This window comes from Ziziphus jujuba, chromosome 8 (assembly GCF_031755915.1).
Source record: "Ziziphus jujuba cultivar Dongzao chromosome 8, ASM3175591v1".
Classification (NCBI taxonomy): Eukaryota; Viridiplantae; Streptophyta; class Magnoliopsida; order Rosales; family Rhamnaceae; genus Ziziphus; species Ziziphus jujuba.
Window position 1 is genome coordinate 29,282,599 of NC_083386.1, and position 13,736 is coordinate 29,296,334.

Here is a 13,736-nt window from a genome sequence, read left to right on the forward strand (position 1 = left end):
AATTTTTTTTTTTTTTTCTGATGAATAAATGTGATATAAATTTCTAGAAGATGAAGCAGGTGGGTTTGTTGGTCTGGTGACCACTTAAAAAGTGACTCAAAATTTCGAAATAAACGTGTGGAAAATTTTTTTGATAAGTTTCAGGATTGCCGGCAAGTTTATTGTCTTTCTGCCAAACCCATGAAATTCTTTTAACAATTAATGGGACGCAGACTACTCACAATTAAAACAGAGGAAATCACACACACAACAGTAGTAACCATAAAATGTAAGATAACAATAGTCCACAAAACCGGCACACTTGCCACATGGCTGCTTTTGGAAGGCAAATTGATTATAAAGAAGAAGATTTATGCACCAACAGTTAATGATTTGACAAGGAAAGTAAAAGTTAAAAAAAGCCGACCGAGAAAACCCAATATTGGTAGGTTCAATGACATTCCAGAAATAAACTAAAATAAAAAATAAAAGCAGGTTTGATTTCATTTCACCCCATATCAGGAAGTAAGTAGTAAGCCGGTGGGTTGTGAGCCTTGGTTTTGGAACTCTCTTGAACTCTCTTATTTAGTTTTTTCCCATTTTCGTTCAAAAATTGTGATTGACTATCTTGAGCCATTCTTACGAATTAGATTTATCTGAGTCTCCCAACAAAAGTTTGACTATGTATTCAATAATGCACCTAATCATTCCCTTACGCTTAGAGAAAGCACAATTTACGTCTTGACTCATTCTTTCTTATCTTTGTGATATCAACTACTGTTAGATGACACAACTATTTTTTTTTTATTTTTTTTTTTTTTGCCCTTTTCAAAAGTTGCAACTGTTGGGACGCAATCAATTTCTCTAAACATTACCAATGACTTAGTCTAAGAGGGCCTTTTTCAGGTTTTGTCCATTCAATCAGGTCGGTATCTGGAACAAACCTTATAAACTTATTTTTGGCCCTTTTTGAAAAGACCGAATCAAATTCTCCAATATAAGTTCACTCGCATTTTCACTAAAGCACCTGCAACATAAAAAGGCAAATAAGAGTTGGAATGTTTTTATGTTATGGTTTAATTATATTAATCACATTTTCAAAATATGTATAATTTACTGTTGAGTTGGATAATTCTTATAATGTCTTTTGTAAAGTAAAATTTGTATAGAACCATGTACAAATATTCACCATTGGAAAAGGATAACATTTATATATATATATATATATATATATATTTTTTTTTTTTTAAAATTTCTAGTGTAGAATATTCATGAAAAAAAAGTGATAAAAAACTGTGGACCCAAAAAACAAAAAATTAGCACATGGATAAACTCTAGGAGCAGAGTAAATGCAATGCACCAGACCCTGCCGTCTTCTAAACAGGAACCACCCAATCACAACCCCACATGCACCGTCCCTGATCTCCTTCTTCGCTATTGTAGGTGCATTAAATCAGTCAAGTCCATGCCATAAAACATACGCTAACCAACAGTCAAACCCACCATTTTAAAGTGACAACTCTTTCCTTGTTCATGATTCCATACCATCATCAACCATTATATAATTGCATATTCATCCATTAAAAAATACCAATATATATTTGGATTAGATTTTACACTGTATAGTAGAGAAAAATTAACCAATCAAACATACTTTGATTTTTCTCTGCCATTATAACAAAATCGTGTCGATGAATATTATAGGTCCTTTTATCACCATATATTAGATTGTTGTCGCTTAACCTCATTTGCAATAAAGTTTCTTGGCTATAAACTTTTTTTTTTTTTTCTTTTGAAGAAAGATAAAACAAACTTGTGATGAATTTTATAGTAATTGCCAAAATTAATTTTAAAGGTGGAAAAAAAAACTTGCACAATTTATGACTAAATCCTAAGATATAATAAAACTTAAAAGGCAGGGGTCACATTTGCATCAAAACCATCCATCATAAAGGCACACCATGTGAAACAGACATTAATTAGCAGTGGCTGTCGCTGAAAAACATATATATCATAGCTGAACCAAATTACAAGTTGATGAAGGATAATATAAGGACATATCGTTTTTACAATAAATTTTTTGTTAGATTGACAATTTCCAATCATACAATGAGAACAAAAAAACAAAAAAACAAAAAAAAAAAATACCCGCGTTTTCTACACGGATAAGGCCCCAGGAAAAGTACTACATGCCTTGAGCACATATCTGTGTGCGCAGTGAGAGCAGAGAAAATGGGTGGGAGAGACATAACCAGCGTGGTTGATTGAGAAGAAATCACTGCACCAAACCCGGCCATAAGTTTTATTGACTTTTCAAAAGTAATGTATAAACATGTACTGTCAATTTTATTATCATAACCGATTAAATAACCAAGATCTTCATCACTAATTTTTAAATTATTTTTAATAGTTGAGATTTAAAAATATATTAATTAATTATATGAATTTGACAGATAAAAAATTGATAAAGAGATAAATTAAGGTTAACTTCGTGACATCAGGATTAAAATTATGATTTGATTAGATTTTAAATGGAATATTTATTTATATCTATATAGTTTGTCTTTATCCCAGATTTCTCCATGCCAATACACCATGAGAAAAAGCTGAGAATATTGTTATCTCCTTGGTTAAATGCTTACTATGTCAGCCACATATTAGCAAACACTACTCTCAACCACAATGTAACAAAAGATAAAGATAATTTGAAAAACTGTTGAGGAATTATTCTATACATAGTAACAGATAATCTATTTATCATACATAACATGAGGGTTTTTGGAGAAGTTAGCTAGACCAATATATAGGGTCCCATTAATTATATATTCTTAGCAAGGCATGATTCATTTCATAGATTTTTTTGTTTTTTTATTTTTTGGTGAATCATTTCATAGTTAGCTGGGGGAATATATACATATATATATATATATATATAGCATCTTATCACCACATGATTTCCCATGTTGATAAAATGTTTCACATGCATCCCGCTCACTATGCTTTTTTTTTTTTTTTTTTTAAATTTTATTTGTGTACTGATTTGATTCCAAAAGGCCAAAAAATGTAGAGATTTTTTATTATTATTATTTTTTTTGGTGAATAAAATGTAAAGATGTTGAAAAAGTTAAAAGTACTGTAAATTATAGATCTACACAAAGGGGGAATCTGGGAAGTGAAGTCGCATTTACTGATTTCTTCTTCTTCCTTTTTTTTTTTTGTTTTTTTTTTTGGGTAAAATTCTTTCCATATGGTTGGTTTTAAAATTTTTGGCTTCCTCTTCCTTTTTCTTCCATTGAATTGAGACTAAAATATTCCTGCCTGATATTGCAATATTCTTTAATCACCTCAAAAATCATAGGCTCTGATTCTTCGAAAATAACCATGTGTTTCTGTTTTCTGATTCAGTATTTTTATTTCGATAAAAAGAAGACTCTGCCTCTGATTCATCCCCATCATACGTCTTCTCCTACGCAGCACATCACCATTTTCTTCTTTGTCCTTGCGTTTGGTTTATCATACGCTGCCTCAAAATTAGTACCAACACCATCCCACAAAAATTTAATAGGAAAAACATAGACGATTACAAAATATAAAATGAAAAAGTTAATTACATTTTAATATTTTTTCATTTTAAAATTTTTACAACTTAAAATTTCAATGTTTAAAAATAATAATTTAAATTTTTAATTTTATAATTTATTACAGATTAGTTTATTTGTTAATTTAGTTAACGAATTGATAATAATTTTATCCATATAATAACTTTTTTCTCTTTTAAAAAAATCATAATCTTTTTTTTTTGGTGAATTAAAAAAAAATCATAATCTTTTCATAGTAGACTCTACTATTTTCACTTATAAGTTTTTGAGTATAAATTAGTTTGGTGAAATTAAAAATTGAATAAATTTTAATAAATTAAAAAATAAAAAATTTTAATAATTATTTTTAAAAATTAAAAATTAAATTGTAAAATTTTACAAATCAAATATATCAAAGTGTAGTTAATGTAAAATAATAATTCAAAAAAATCATCGATGTTTCAACCGTACATTGATTATTAAAACTAATAAACATTGACTTGGCAAAATTGGAGTCTTCTTTTAAAAAAGTTATTGTCGCACTAAAAAAAATAAAAAAAATTGAGCCCACTTTAAATATTTCAAATCTAATTAATTATGTGTATATATATATATATATATATATATAACAAAAATAAAAAATTCAAGCTTACGCATTCACTTATGATCAAGCTGTGACATTGAGTAGGGGTAAGACGGTGCCAAAGCGTAATAGTATAAATCTGTATGAAATGTCACTTGCTACTTCTCACTTTCCTGGAACGTACTTCAAAGCCTTGTAAGCTATAGCTCCTGAAAAAACATTTAGTTCATTTTTTTAACCCCCACCTTTTATTAAATGGACATAAAAGTCCTATCCTCCGGTGTCCGCCACTCAAACTTGCCGGAAAGTTATGTCAGACCAGAATCAGAGCGGCCCCGGCTGTCTGAAGTGTCTGACTGTGAAAACCTTCCGATTATCGATTTGAGTCTTCAAGATAGACAGCTTGTTGCGCAGCAGATTGGTGATGCCTGCAAGAACTATGGCTTTTTCCAGGTACATATATATTGATTTACACACACAGGCACGAACGCACACGCGCGCACACACACACACACCTATATAGTGGATTAATTTTTAGTGGTTTTTGGTAAAAGGGTTTCTTTTAATTTGAGTACTTTGTGTTATATAGGTTACCAATCATGGGGTTTCAACCGAAGCTGTGGAGAAAATGATGTGTGTAGCTCGTGAGTTTTTTGAGCTTCCTGTGGAGGAGAAGATGAAACTATACTCAGATGATCCATCAAAGACTATGAGACTGTCCACGAGTTTTAATGTTAACAAAGAGACCGTGCATAATTGGAGAGACTATCTTAGACTTCATTGTTATCCCCTTGACAAGTATGTGCCCGAATGGCCCTCTAATCCCTCTTCCTTCAAGTAAGTAAATCTATCTTACTAATATAGCTAATGACTTTTTTGTTTTTTCCTTTTTTCTTAGCATTTTAGCTGTTGCATTGGGGAAATTAAATTACATCGAGTAATATGTAGTATTTCATTTAATTATTTTTTTTTATTTCATTACGTATCTATTTTTGTATCTATTTTCATTTTCATGTCATGTGATGTACTTATAAAATGGATAGAAAATTTATAAGATACCATATTTTAAAGTGGGGACCATAGAAAACGATTACAACTGAACAGAGAATCAGAATAACTGAAACTGTTTGACCTACTACCTTTATGTATGATTGTTCTAAACATTCCTCGTACCAATAGATAAAATATTAAGGATTGAAAAAAGCCAAAAAAAAAAAATTGCTTCTAAATTTAGATTTTACCAAAATGATTTAAGAGATGCATAGTTAAAAATTAGGGTTTTAGTCGTAACATATGTATGCTAAGGCTTGTTATTTTGTTTATGTATTCGTTTCCTTGATATTCCACCTTTTACATATGTGAAGATCGTGTGTGCTTGATTTTCATAATCTCCTTTGGAGCCCTTTTTCTTTTCTTTTCCTTATCTTCCTGGTTTTAGATTGAAAAAAGAACCTCATTACCATTTTCATTGGTATATTGCCTTTTGTCATGTTTAAAATTTCAACTCTATCCTTTTTTTTTTTTTTTTTTTTTTGGGGCTTAACAGCTCTATCTTTTGTTAATACATTACTAACCTCGTTGACAAATTGTTTTGGAATTAAATCCAAACATAGAGAAATTAATATGGAAGCCATTTCATTTGCCAACTAAATCACCCCAAGTCTCTATAATAAAGAGGGAAGAAAGTCTTCCTTCTCATCTTTTAATAAGGCAATGATGTGGTCACAGCTAGTGACTTTCCCATGTGAAGAGATGCTTCATTTCCTGGCTTTAATGGCACAATATGTGCATTATCACATGCACACAACCATATAAGTCTTAAACAGAAAAAAATTAAAAAATCCTTCTATATATATACATATGCTTGTTTTGGTTTTTTGTGCAAGTGTTTTGAATGTTGTAATGTCCACTTTTGGATGGTTTTTGTTGAAGAAATAAAGTGAATTTGATTGAGAAAACAATATATACAAAACTTTTTATACCTAACAAATTTCATGTTATTCTGATCTTTTTTTTTTTTTTTTTTTTTGGTAGAAACGTGATTTTGGCCATTGGATTCAATCTAAAAGTTGTACTTCTCTGTTTGATTTTGTTAAGTGTACTTCTCTGTTTGATTTTGTTAAGTGTTTTAGCGTGGTATTAGTATCCACATAAAGAAAGGTTTCAGTAGGGAAAAGATAGAGAGTGAATTTAAAAGAAACAAAAAGGGGTTATTTCTAATTTTATCTTTTAATCAAACCTGCTCAAAATTCAAATACGATATGTAAGAATAAGTTTTTTTTTAAAAAAATAAATAAATAAAAATCTAAGCAGACAGGAAAAAGATATTTTGAAAGTTTTTGAAAAGCGAAAAAAAAGTTTGTGAGTAAAAAATCTCATTAGAAAACAAAAGCGAGTACGGACAACATGGTGGGGACCGAAGTCTGATGGTTGACTTTGTCAGAGGAGGGCAAAATTGTAAATACAGAATTTTCTATTTTTGGTAGACGTGAAGATTTTTGAATTTTGCCGTGGGTTGGTGTGGGGCCCCATAATAAAGCCTCATAATCTTGGGCTGTCCTTTTTATCCTCCCGATCGGACGGTGATGACGCCATTCTCCGCGTAGTCGGCTGAGATCAGGGCCATTGACAAGACTACTCCCAGTGTTAGCTTGCCGGAGCGCTGACGTCACAATGAGATTCCGTGTTGACGTCATCATCGATATATCGTGTGGTTGATGATTGAATTAATATCTGTTAACTACAGAGTGTAGATCTACACTGCACCACGACTATTCCGAAGATAAATGAATAAATAAATAAATAAAAATCTACACCACCACCGCCGCACGCTTCCAATATAATAATAATTATATACCAAACCTCAAGTTGCATATGACCACACAGTGCTTTCCACGTCATCTTTATGATTTTTTATATTGAAAGTATATTTATATTTGTTGCTGTTGATTATTGTTCCAACATTTTTATAAAATTTATTATGTTTCTTTATAATTTATTTATGTAGGAAGAAGAAGAAAATCTTCTTACGTATCCTTTTTGTTGTGTAATTTATGTTTGTTTTTCATAATTCATCATATTTTTAAATTTAAGGGATATGGATGCCTAGGTGTCCTTAGGGATTGACAAGATTGGTTGGTCTTCTCAGTTTGAAACAAGACTTTGATAATTTCAATAATTTTATCTTGGAGGAATGGGCACAAAATTTATATATTAATAATTAAGAAATAGGAAGAGGAAATAATACAAAATTTGGAATTACTAAGCCACATGCCTTGTTAGAGACAAAATATAAGATTAGGAATGTGACATATAATATAATTAAAATATGATATGGATATGCCATAATTGATCAAATTGCATATGCGAAACATGGCCATGAAAAGCATGTATCATGTATGCGAGATATGATATAAAATGACCGTGGAATTGATTTTTCATTTTTAATATATAAGAACGTAAACATTGGAGAGCTTTTGTTTATGTATTTGGTATTAGATAGGTCTAAGGTCAAATATCATGTTGTTTGAGATTTGTCTTTAAGTTGGGGTGACACCGAATCTACTACAACGATATAAGTTATGCAACCAAAGAGAAGAATATATGCAAACACTGCCAAAAGAACCATAGAATACATCAATTTTCGTCTTAATTTGAATATTTTTTTAGATAATATTGATTGAAGAAGATTGGTCGGTTTCATGATTAATTTCCTTAAGTATTGATTGAAGAAGATTGGTGGGTTTCCTGATTAATTTCCTTAAGTATTGATTGCTGATTAATTTCCTTACCAAAACCTCATGTGTCTTGTTTCTGGGCTCTTTGCTATTGTAATGGGTCATCTTGTTCAACTCCGAGGCTTGGTTTCCAAGCCGAGTTGAACTTATGCAGTGTTTCTGGCTTTCAGTCCAAGCCCTTTATCCAAAGCAACGTGGCCCAAGTTGGAAAAAATCCATTAACCTTTCTTATATTATGTTTTTATTATCATGGTAATGGTCTAGCAAAGAAACAGAGAGGATATAAGATGTGGCTTTGCAATGTGTCTATTGTGTTTTTACATATATAACTTTGGAAATTGGACCAAAAATATAAAAACTAATGCCAATTTTTGTTTGCATTTTGATAGGGAAATCGTGAGGAATTACTGTATAGAAGTTAGACAACTTGGGTATAGATTACAGGAACTAATAGCAGAGAGCTTAGGGTTGGAGAAAGATTACATAAAAGATGTGTTGGGAGAACAAGGACAGCATATGGCTGTTAACTTTTACCCACCATGTCCAGAACCAGAGCTCACATATGGTTTGCCAGGACATACTGACCCCAATGCCCTCACAATTCTTCTCCAAGACCTTCAAGTATCTGGTCTTCAAGTCCTCAAGGATGGCAAATGGGTTGCTGTAAAACCCCACCCCAATGCTTTTGTCATCAACATTGGTGATCAATTACAGGTAAAATAAGAAAAAATAAAAAATAAAAAATCACCAACTTTTTTCTATATTACAAACAGCCAAAAAACAGAGTCTCAAAGATGCAAAATATTGAGTTTTCATTGAATTGATTATTTGCAGGCGCTAAGCAATGGGATTTATAAGAGTGTGTGGCACAGAGCCATTACTAATGTTGATAAGCCAAGGCTATCAGTGGCTTCTTTCCTCTGTCCTTCCGATGACGCCTTGATCAGCCCGCCAAAACCTCTAACTGAAGATGGATCTGCAGCTGTTTATAGGGATTTTACATATACAGAGTACTACAAGAAGTTTTGGAGCAGGAACTTGGACGAAGAGCATTGTTTGGAACTTTTCAAGAACCAATAGGCCTCTTTCCTCACGTGTGTGTATTTATGTATATATTAGGGGAATGTTCAGTGTACCAAGATTTTTGACAAGTGAATTTGAAAAATCATCTTGGCCATTGAAATGTCATCATGCAATTGTGCATAAAAGATTGGAACTTAGAAATAGTCAAAGAAAATGAGATGTAAACTTCCAATCTATTATGCAACATTGGGTGAGACCATTTTAATGATCAAGATAATTTATCAAATCCACTTGTCAAACATCTTGGTACAGGAACCGACCCCATAAATATATATACACACGCACACATACACACACAATTTTTGAGGTCTTTAGCTACAATTCCTATGTGTTTTACTTCGTGGTTATCACCATTTTCCATCATGGCTCATAATTACTTATGGGTACAATGCTGTGATCTTGCCACGGAGTGTTCTAGGCAGCTGATGCTTTCTTTATTTCAACTTATGACTCTCCTCAGCTTGGTTGTTGCAGCTAGCTATTACGATTTGTAACCATTTTTCTAATTTTGTAATCCATGTTCTGAACCTTTTTTAGTTTCGTTGGCTCTGATTCATGGACTTATGCGGAAGATTTGGACTTCCTCCCCTCATGTAGTGATATATGAGACAATGCTACTCCTTGTTCATAATAATGGTAATATTGTATGAAACAGAACCTTTAATTCTGTCCATTTTAATTTTTATGTAATACAAACAAATTGGTGATCTGCCGCTAAAGAATCTGATTCATTCATAAACACGATGACCCTTGTTCTTGAAATGAACAAGCTGAGAGTATGTCAAATTACACCCATTGATTGGACTAGAGGTTCTCAATGAAGCTCTGGATTCCTTCTAGGAAGACTTTTATCCACCATACTGGTTTTTGAACTCAAGGAGTTACGAAAGTCTGATGACCAAGGTCCTAATGAAAGATTGGTTTCTAGCAAGGTTGTGAGAAAGGTTAGTTTAACTACCTTGTTATGCATTTCATTTAGGAGTATTTTGAGTTGGCTATTATTAGTGTATGGCTTTCAAAGCTATCAAACAAAATCTGCATATGTTCTACTTCTTTCTTTCTGCATTTTCATTAGCATTCTTGCTTAGTTTAATGTGTTTTCTGCGGCGATTCTCACTTTCCTGTTACTTCAGACTATGTTTAGAAACAAATATCAATATGCAATGAGAAGTTGACATGCCTTTCCACTGTATATATTTCAATTAAGGCCGGTTTGAATCGGTGTTCTTTATGTTTTGGGTGATGATTATAAACTACAAGTCCTTATTTGCAATCAATATAATGACTAGTTTTGAGTGTTGAGTCATTTCTGAAAAAGATGGTTTAGAAAAATGAACACCCCCACCATCACTTTTTCCAACCCATTTATATATCACTTCTTGAGCTCTCACCTTATGAATATGACTTCTCAAACTAAAATTCAAATGCAAATATATAATTAGCATAAAGATCTCCACTTGTTCTCCATTTCAAATTGGACTACTTGAATGCAAGTGAAATTGTACAGTTCTTGAAACTTTCTTTCTTTTTGCCTACTCTTTGAATATTTTATGAACTCTTTTATGATTTTCATGGAATCAAAATTCAATTTATTTGAATCCAAAACTCAAAAACTTTTATTAATTAGAAGCAACTTACAAGTACATATATATATATATATATAGACAAGTATATGCGACTATAACTTTTTTTTTGGGGAAAAGAACTGCATATATTGGAAATCCACCTTTGACATATATAGAGAAAACCGTACTCTCAAAAACCCCAACAAAGCAATAGGTAATTAGGACGCCAAAGCTCCAAGGAACTCAAGGTTTTTTGAGAAACTCGATGACATAAGTATTGAAAGCGTTGCATGCAACTCGGAAACCTTGGAATCCAGCTCCCTTTGCCAAGGCTTCAAACTCCTGTTCAGTCCTCTCTTTCCCACCTGGGTTGTGAGCCAACATGATCACATCAATATGGATTACTCCCTTTGCGGCAAGGCTGCTGTCTGGTGCTACAGGGAGGATACATTCAGCCAAGATCACTTTCCCGTTCTCTGGTAGCGCATCATAGCAGTTCTTCAAAAATTTCAAGCAGTGCTCGTCGCTCCAATCGTGGCAGATCCACTGTAATTAAGCAATTCATTCAAATCAATAAGGAAAGAAACCATTAATTCATGCATAGCTTTAATAATGCATTTTAGCTCAAATAGTTTTCTCCACCACAAGCAACTTGAACCTTCTAGTGGTGCATTTCCACTTCCACGGTTCTCAATCTCATAATCCTAGTCATAGTTATCATTTTAAAGTGGTAGTGATTCACAGCTAAGAAACAGTGTGGGTAAGTTGAACCTCACCTTCATGAAAATTGCATCTCCTTTAGGAACAGAGACAAACATGTCTCCACCAACATGCTGCACTCCTGCATTATAATCAATGGGATGAAATTCAAATAGCAAGGCAAAGCAAAATGGGGCCCTCTAGATAGGCCATTTTTAATGTTAATTTATTACAATGTTAGGAAATGGTCTTTAGTAAGTTTTGAGAAACCTCTTGACAAATTAATAGCTTGGCACATAGCTTCATATTGAATAATGACAGTACCAGGATATGCAGGAGCATCTTCAATAACGTGAGGCAAATCGAAGTTGATTCCCTTTATCGAAGGGTACTTCGAGAGGATCATGCTAAGGACTGCTCCAGTACCTCCACCAACATCAACCACTGTCTTGAGGCCCTCGAAGCCTTTGTAGGTCTCGAGAAGCTTCTTCATAGTAATGGTAGAATGGTCAGCCATTCCCTTGTTAAAAATCTTGTTGAATCTTGGATCTGTGCCATGGTATTCAAATGCAGTCATTCCATATGCCTTGTTGAATGGAATACCGCCTTCCAGAACTGCATCTTTCAAGTAGTACCTACAGAACACACAATTATGGCATTGAAATAAACCAAAATTTTCTGACTCTAATGGATTTCCTTTTTCCATTTTTTCTAAGGGTGGAACTGCAATATCATCAAATTCCTACCAATTTTTCAACTTTTATGGCTCTTTAAAGTCTTCAATCTCATTTTCGGGGGTCCCTGAACATCGTTGTGTTATATAATATAGATGATATTCAATCATTGCAGATAATCTGATATATATATATATATATATAATGCCATGAGAAAATTTAATTTGTCCTGCTGATGCTATTTAGAAAAATCTGATCTGGAGCTCTGGATCATATGTTGTTGGTTGGTCAATTGTTATCATGTAGAACATCTATTACGCCATGTTTAAAATATATATATATATATATATATATATATTTACACACACATTTATTATAAAGTATTGCTTCCTACATCATATTTGGTATGTAATAGTACTAAACCAAATGATTCTGGTTGGTGTTTCAACCCTAAGGAAGCAAACAAAATTAGCTTTCCATTCGTTTTCCTTCTTCCCGCGGAACCCGTTTGGCTTTGCCAACAAAGAGAAACACTTTCAGATTAAAAAAAATAATAAATAAAAAATAAAATAAAATTTAGTATATGTCTAATCTTGTCCCACAGCATAAGAAATTTGCTCCGAGCCAAACAACCCCTATTCCTTTGGTGGTCGGTGAACCCAACTATTTTTCCTTGACTGGAAAACAATTTTAACATTACATATATAAGTTCCAAAAAAATGCAAAATTAGTGGTGGGCTTTCAATCCCCAAAGTGGGTGGTCCATATAAACATGTTTGAGCGTGAATCATGTTTGTGGCGACTGTTTGCCATGGTGGACTCTGACTAGTGAGGTTTTACACACACAGATTATCTTCTTCTTCTTCTTCTTCTTCGTCTCTTTTTTTTTTTTTTTTTCCTTTCCTTATTATTATTATTATTTTTTTTTACCAACAAAAAAAATTACCAAGGGATGAGGAAATTAGATGAACAAAGATTAAAACATCCCCACTACAAAGTCATAATTAATTAAGATCATGCATACCAAGTGCATACAAAGGATTATTAAGAATTTTTTTTTTTTTGGTTGAACCTCATCCACAGGTAACAATTCAAGCAAAGACAAAAGTTGAGCTAATTTGTGTCCTTCATGCATTAGAAACTCCATGCCAATAGAGCTATAGAAACCAGCAAGTTCAATTTTAATAAATTTAGATATTAAGTGAAAAACAAAGAATTCACCAAGTTTAATGAATTTATAATTCTTTAATTACCACATAAAATTTGAAGTCAAGAAAGAAGTTAAAAATAAATAAAAAATAAAAAAAATTTGCTTACCAGCTCTCCATGAGTACTTTGTCCTGGTTCATGAGGCAGAGAGGGGCAATAGAAACACCGTCTTCATTCTTAGTCAAGAACTTGCAAACAGGGCCTAAACCATAAAGCCTCTCAACTTTGCCATCAGGAAGTGTGCGCAGAGAGTAGGTGAGAATGGAGTAGCTAGCCAAGAGACGCAGAATACGGTCCAAAACGACAGAGGCATCAGGATTCTTTGTGGGGAGCTGGGAGGCAATATCAGAAGGTGAAACAAAAGCACCAGGACCAGCTTTGGCGATGATTTCCAGGAGGTCAAGCTCTATGGCTGATTTGAGAACCATAGGCAAAACAGAGGCACTGGCCAATTGCATGGCAAAGAGATTTGCTTCTTCATCTGAGACTTGGGTTGGAGTCATCTGGGTCTCACCTGTTGAACCCATTCTTCAGTTGGAAAGTTGAGAATAATTAGAAGGTGAAGAAGATGAAGATGAAGATAAAATAGAAAGAGGAAAGTTTTGAGGAGAAGAGAATGGCTCGGTGGC

General features: G+C 32.9%; 2 protein-coding genes across 2 annotated transcripts; one reads left to right on the forward strand and one right to left on the reverse strand.

Annotated features, from left to right (window-relative positions):
- The first annotated feature begins 4,214 nt into the window (after nucleotides 1-4,214).
- LOC107414987 (protein DOWNY MILDEW RESISTANCE 6) lies at nucleotides 4,215-9,639 on the forward strand. The gene is made up of 4 exons (XM_016023217.3): nucleotides 4,215-4,593; nucleotides 4,730-4,977; nucleotides 8,267-8,591; nucleotides 8,712-9,639. The coding sequence occupies exons 1-4, from the start codon at nucleotides 4,396-4,398 to the stop codon at nucleotides 8,955-8,957; spliced, it is 1,017 nt and encodes a 338-aa protein (XP_015878703.1). The 5' UTR covers nucleotides 4,215-4,395; the 3' UTR covers nucleotides 8,958-9,639.
- Nucleotides 9,640-10,548: 909 nt separating this feature from the next.
- Nucleotides 10,549-13,736, reverse strand: LOC107414981 (caffeic acid 3-O-methyltransferase). Its single transcript, XM_016023211.4, has 4 exons — nucleotides 13,216-13,736; nucleotides 11,549-11,859; nucleotides 11,302-11,366; nucleotides 10,549-11,071 (listed from the first exon to the last, which is right to left on the reverse strand). The coding sequence occupies exons 1-4, from the start codon at nucleotides 13,632-13,634 to the stop codon at nucleotides 10,769-10,771; spliced, it is 1,098 nt and encodes a 365-aa protein (XP_015878697.1). The 5' UTR covers nucleotides 13,635-13,736; the 3' UTR covers nucleotides 10,549-10,768.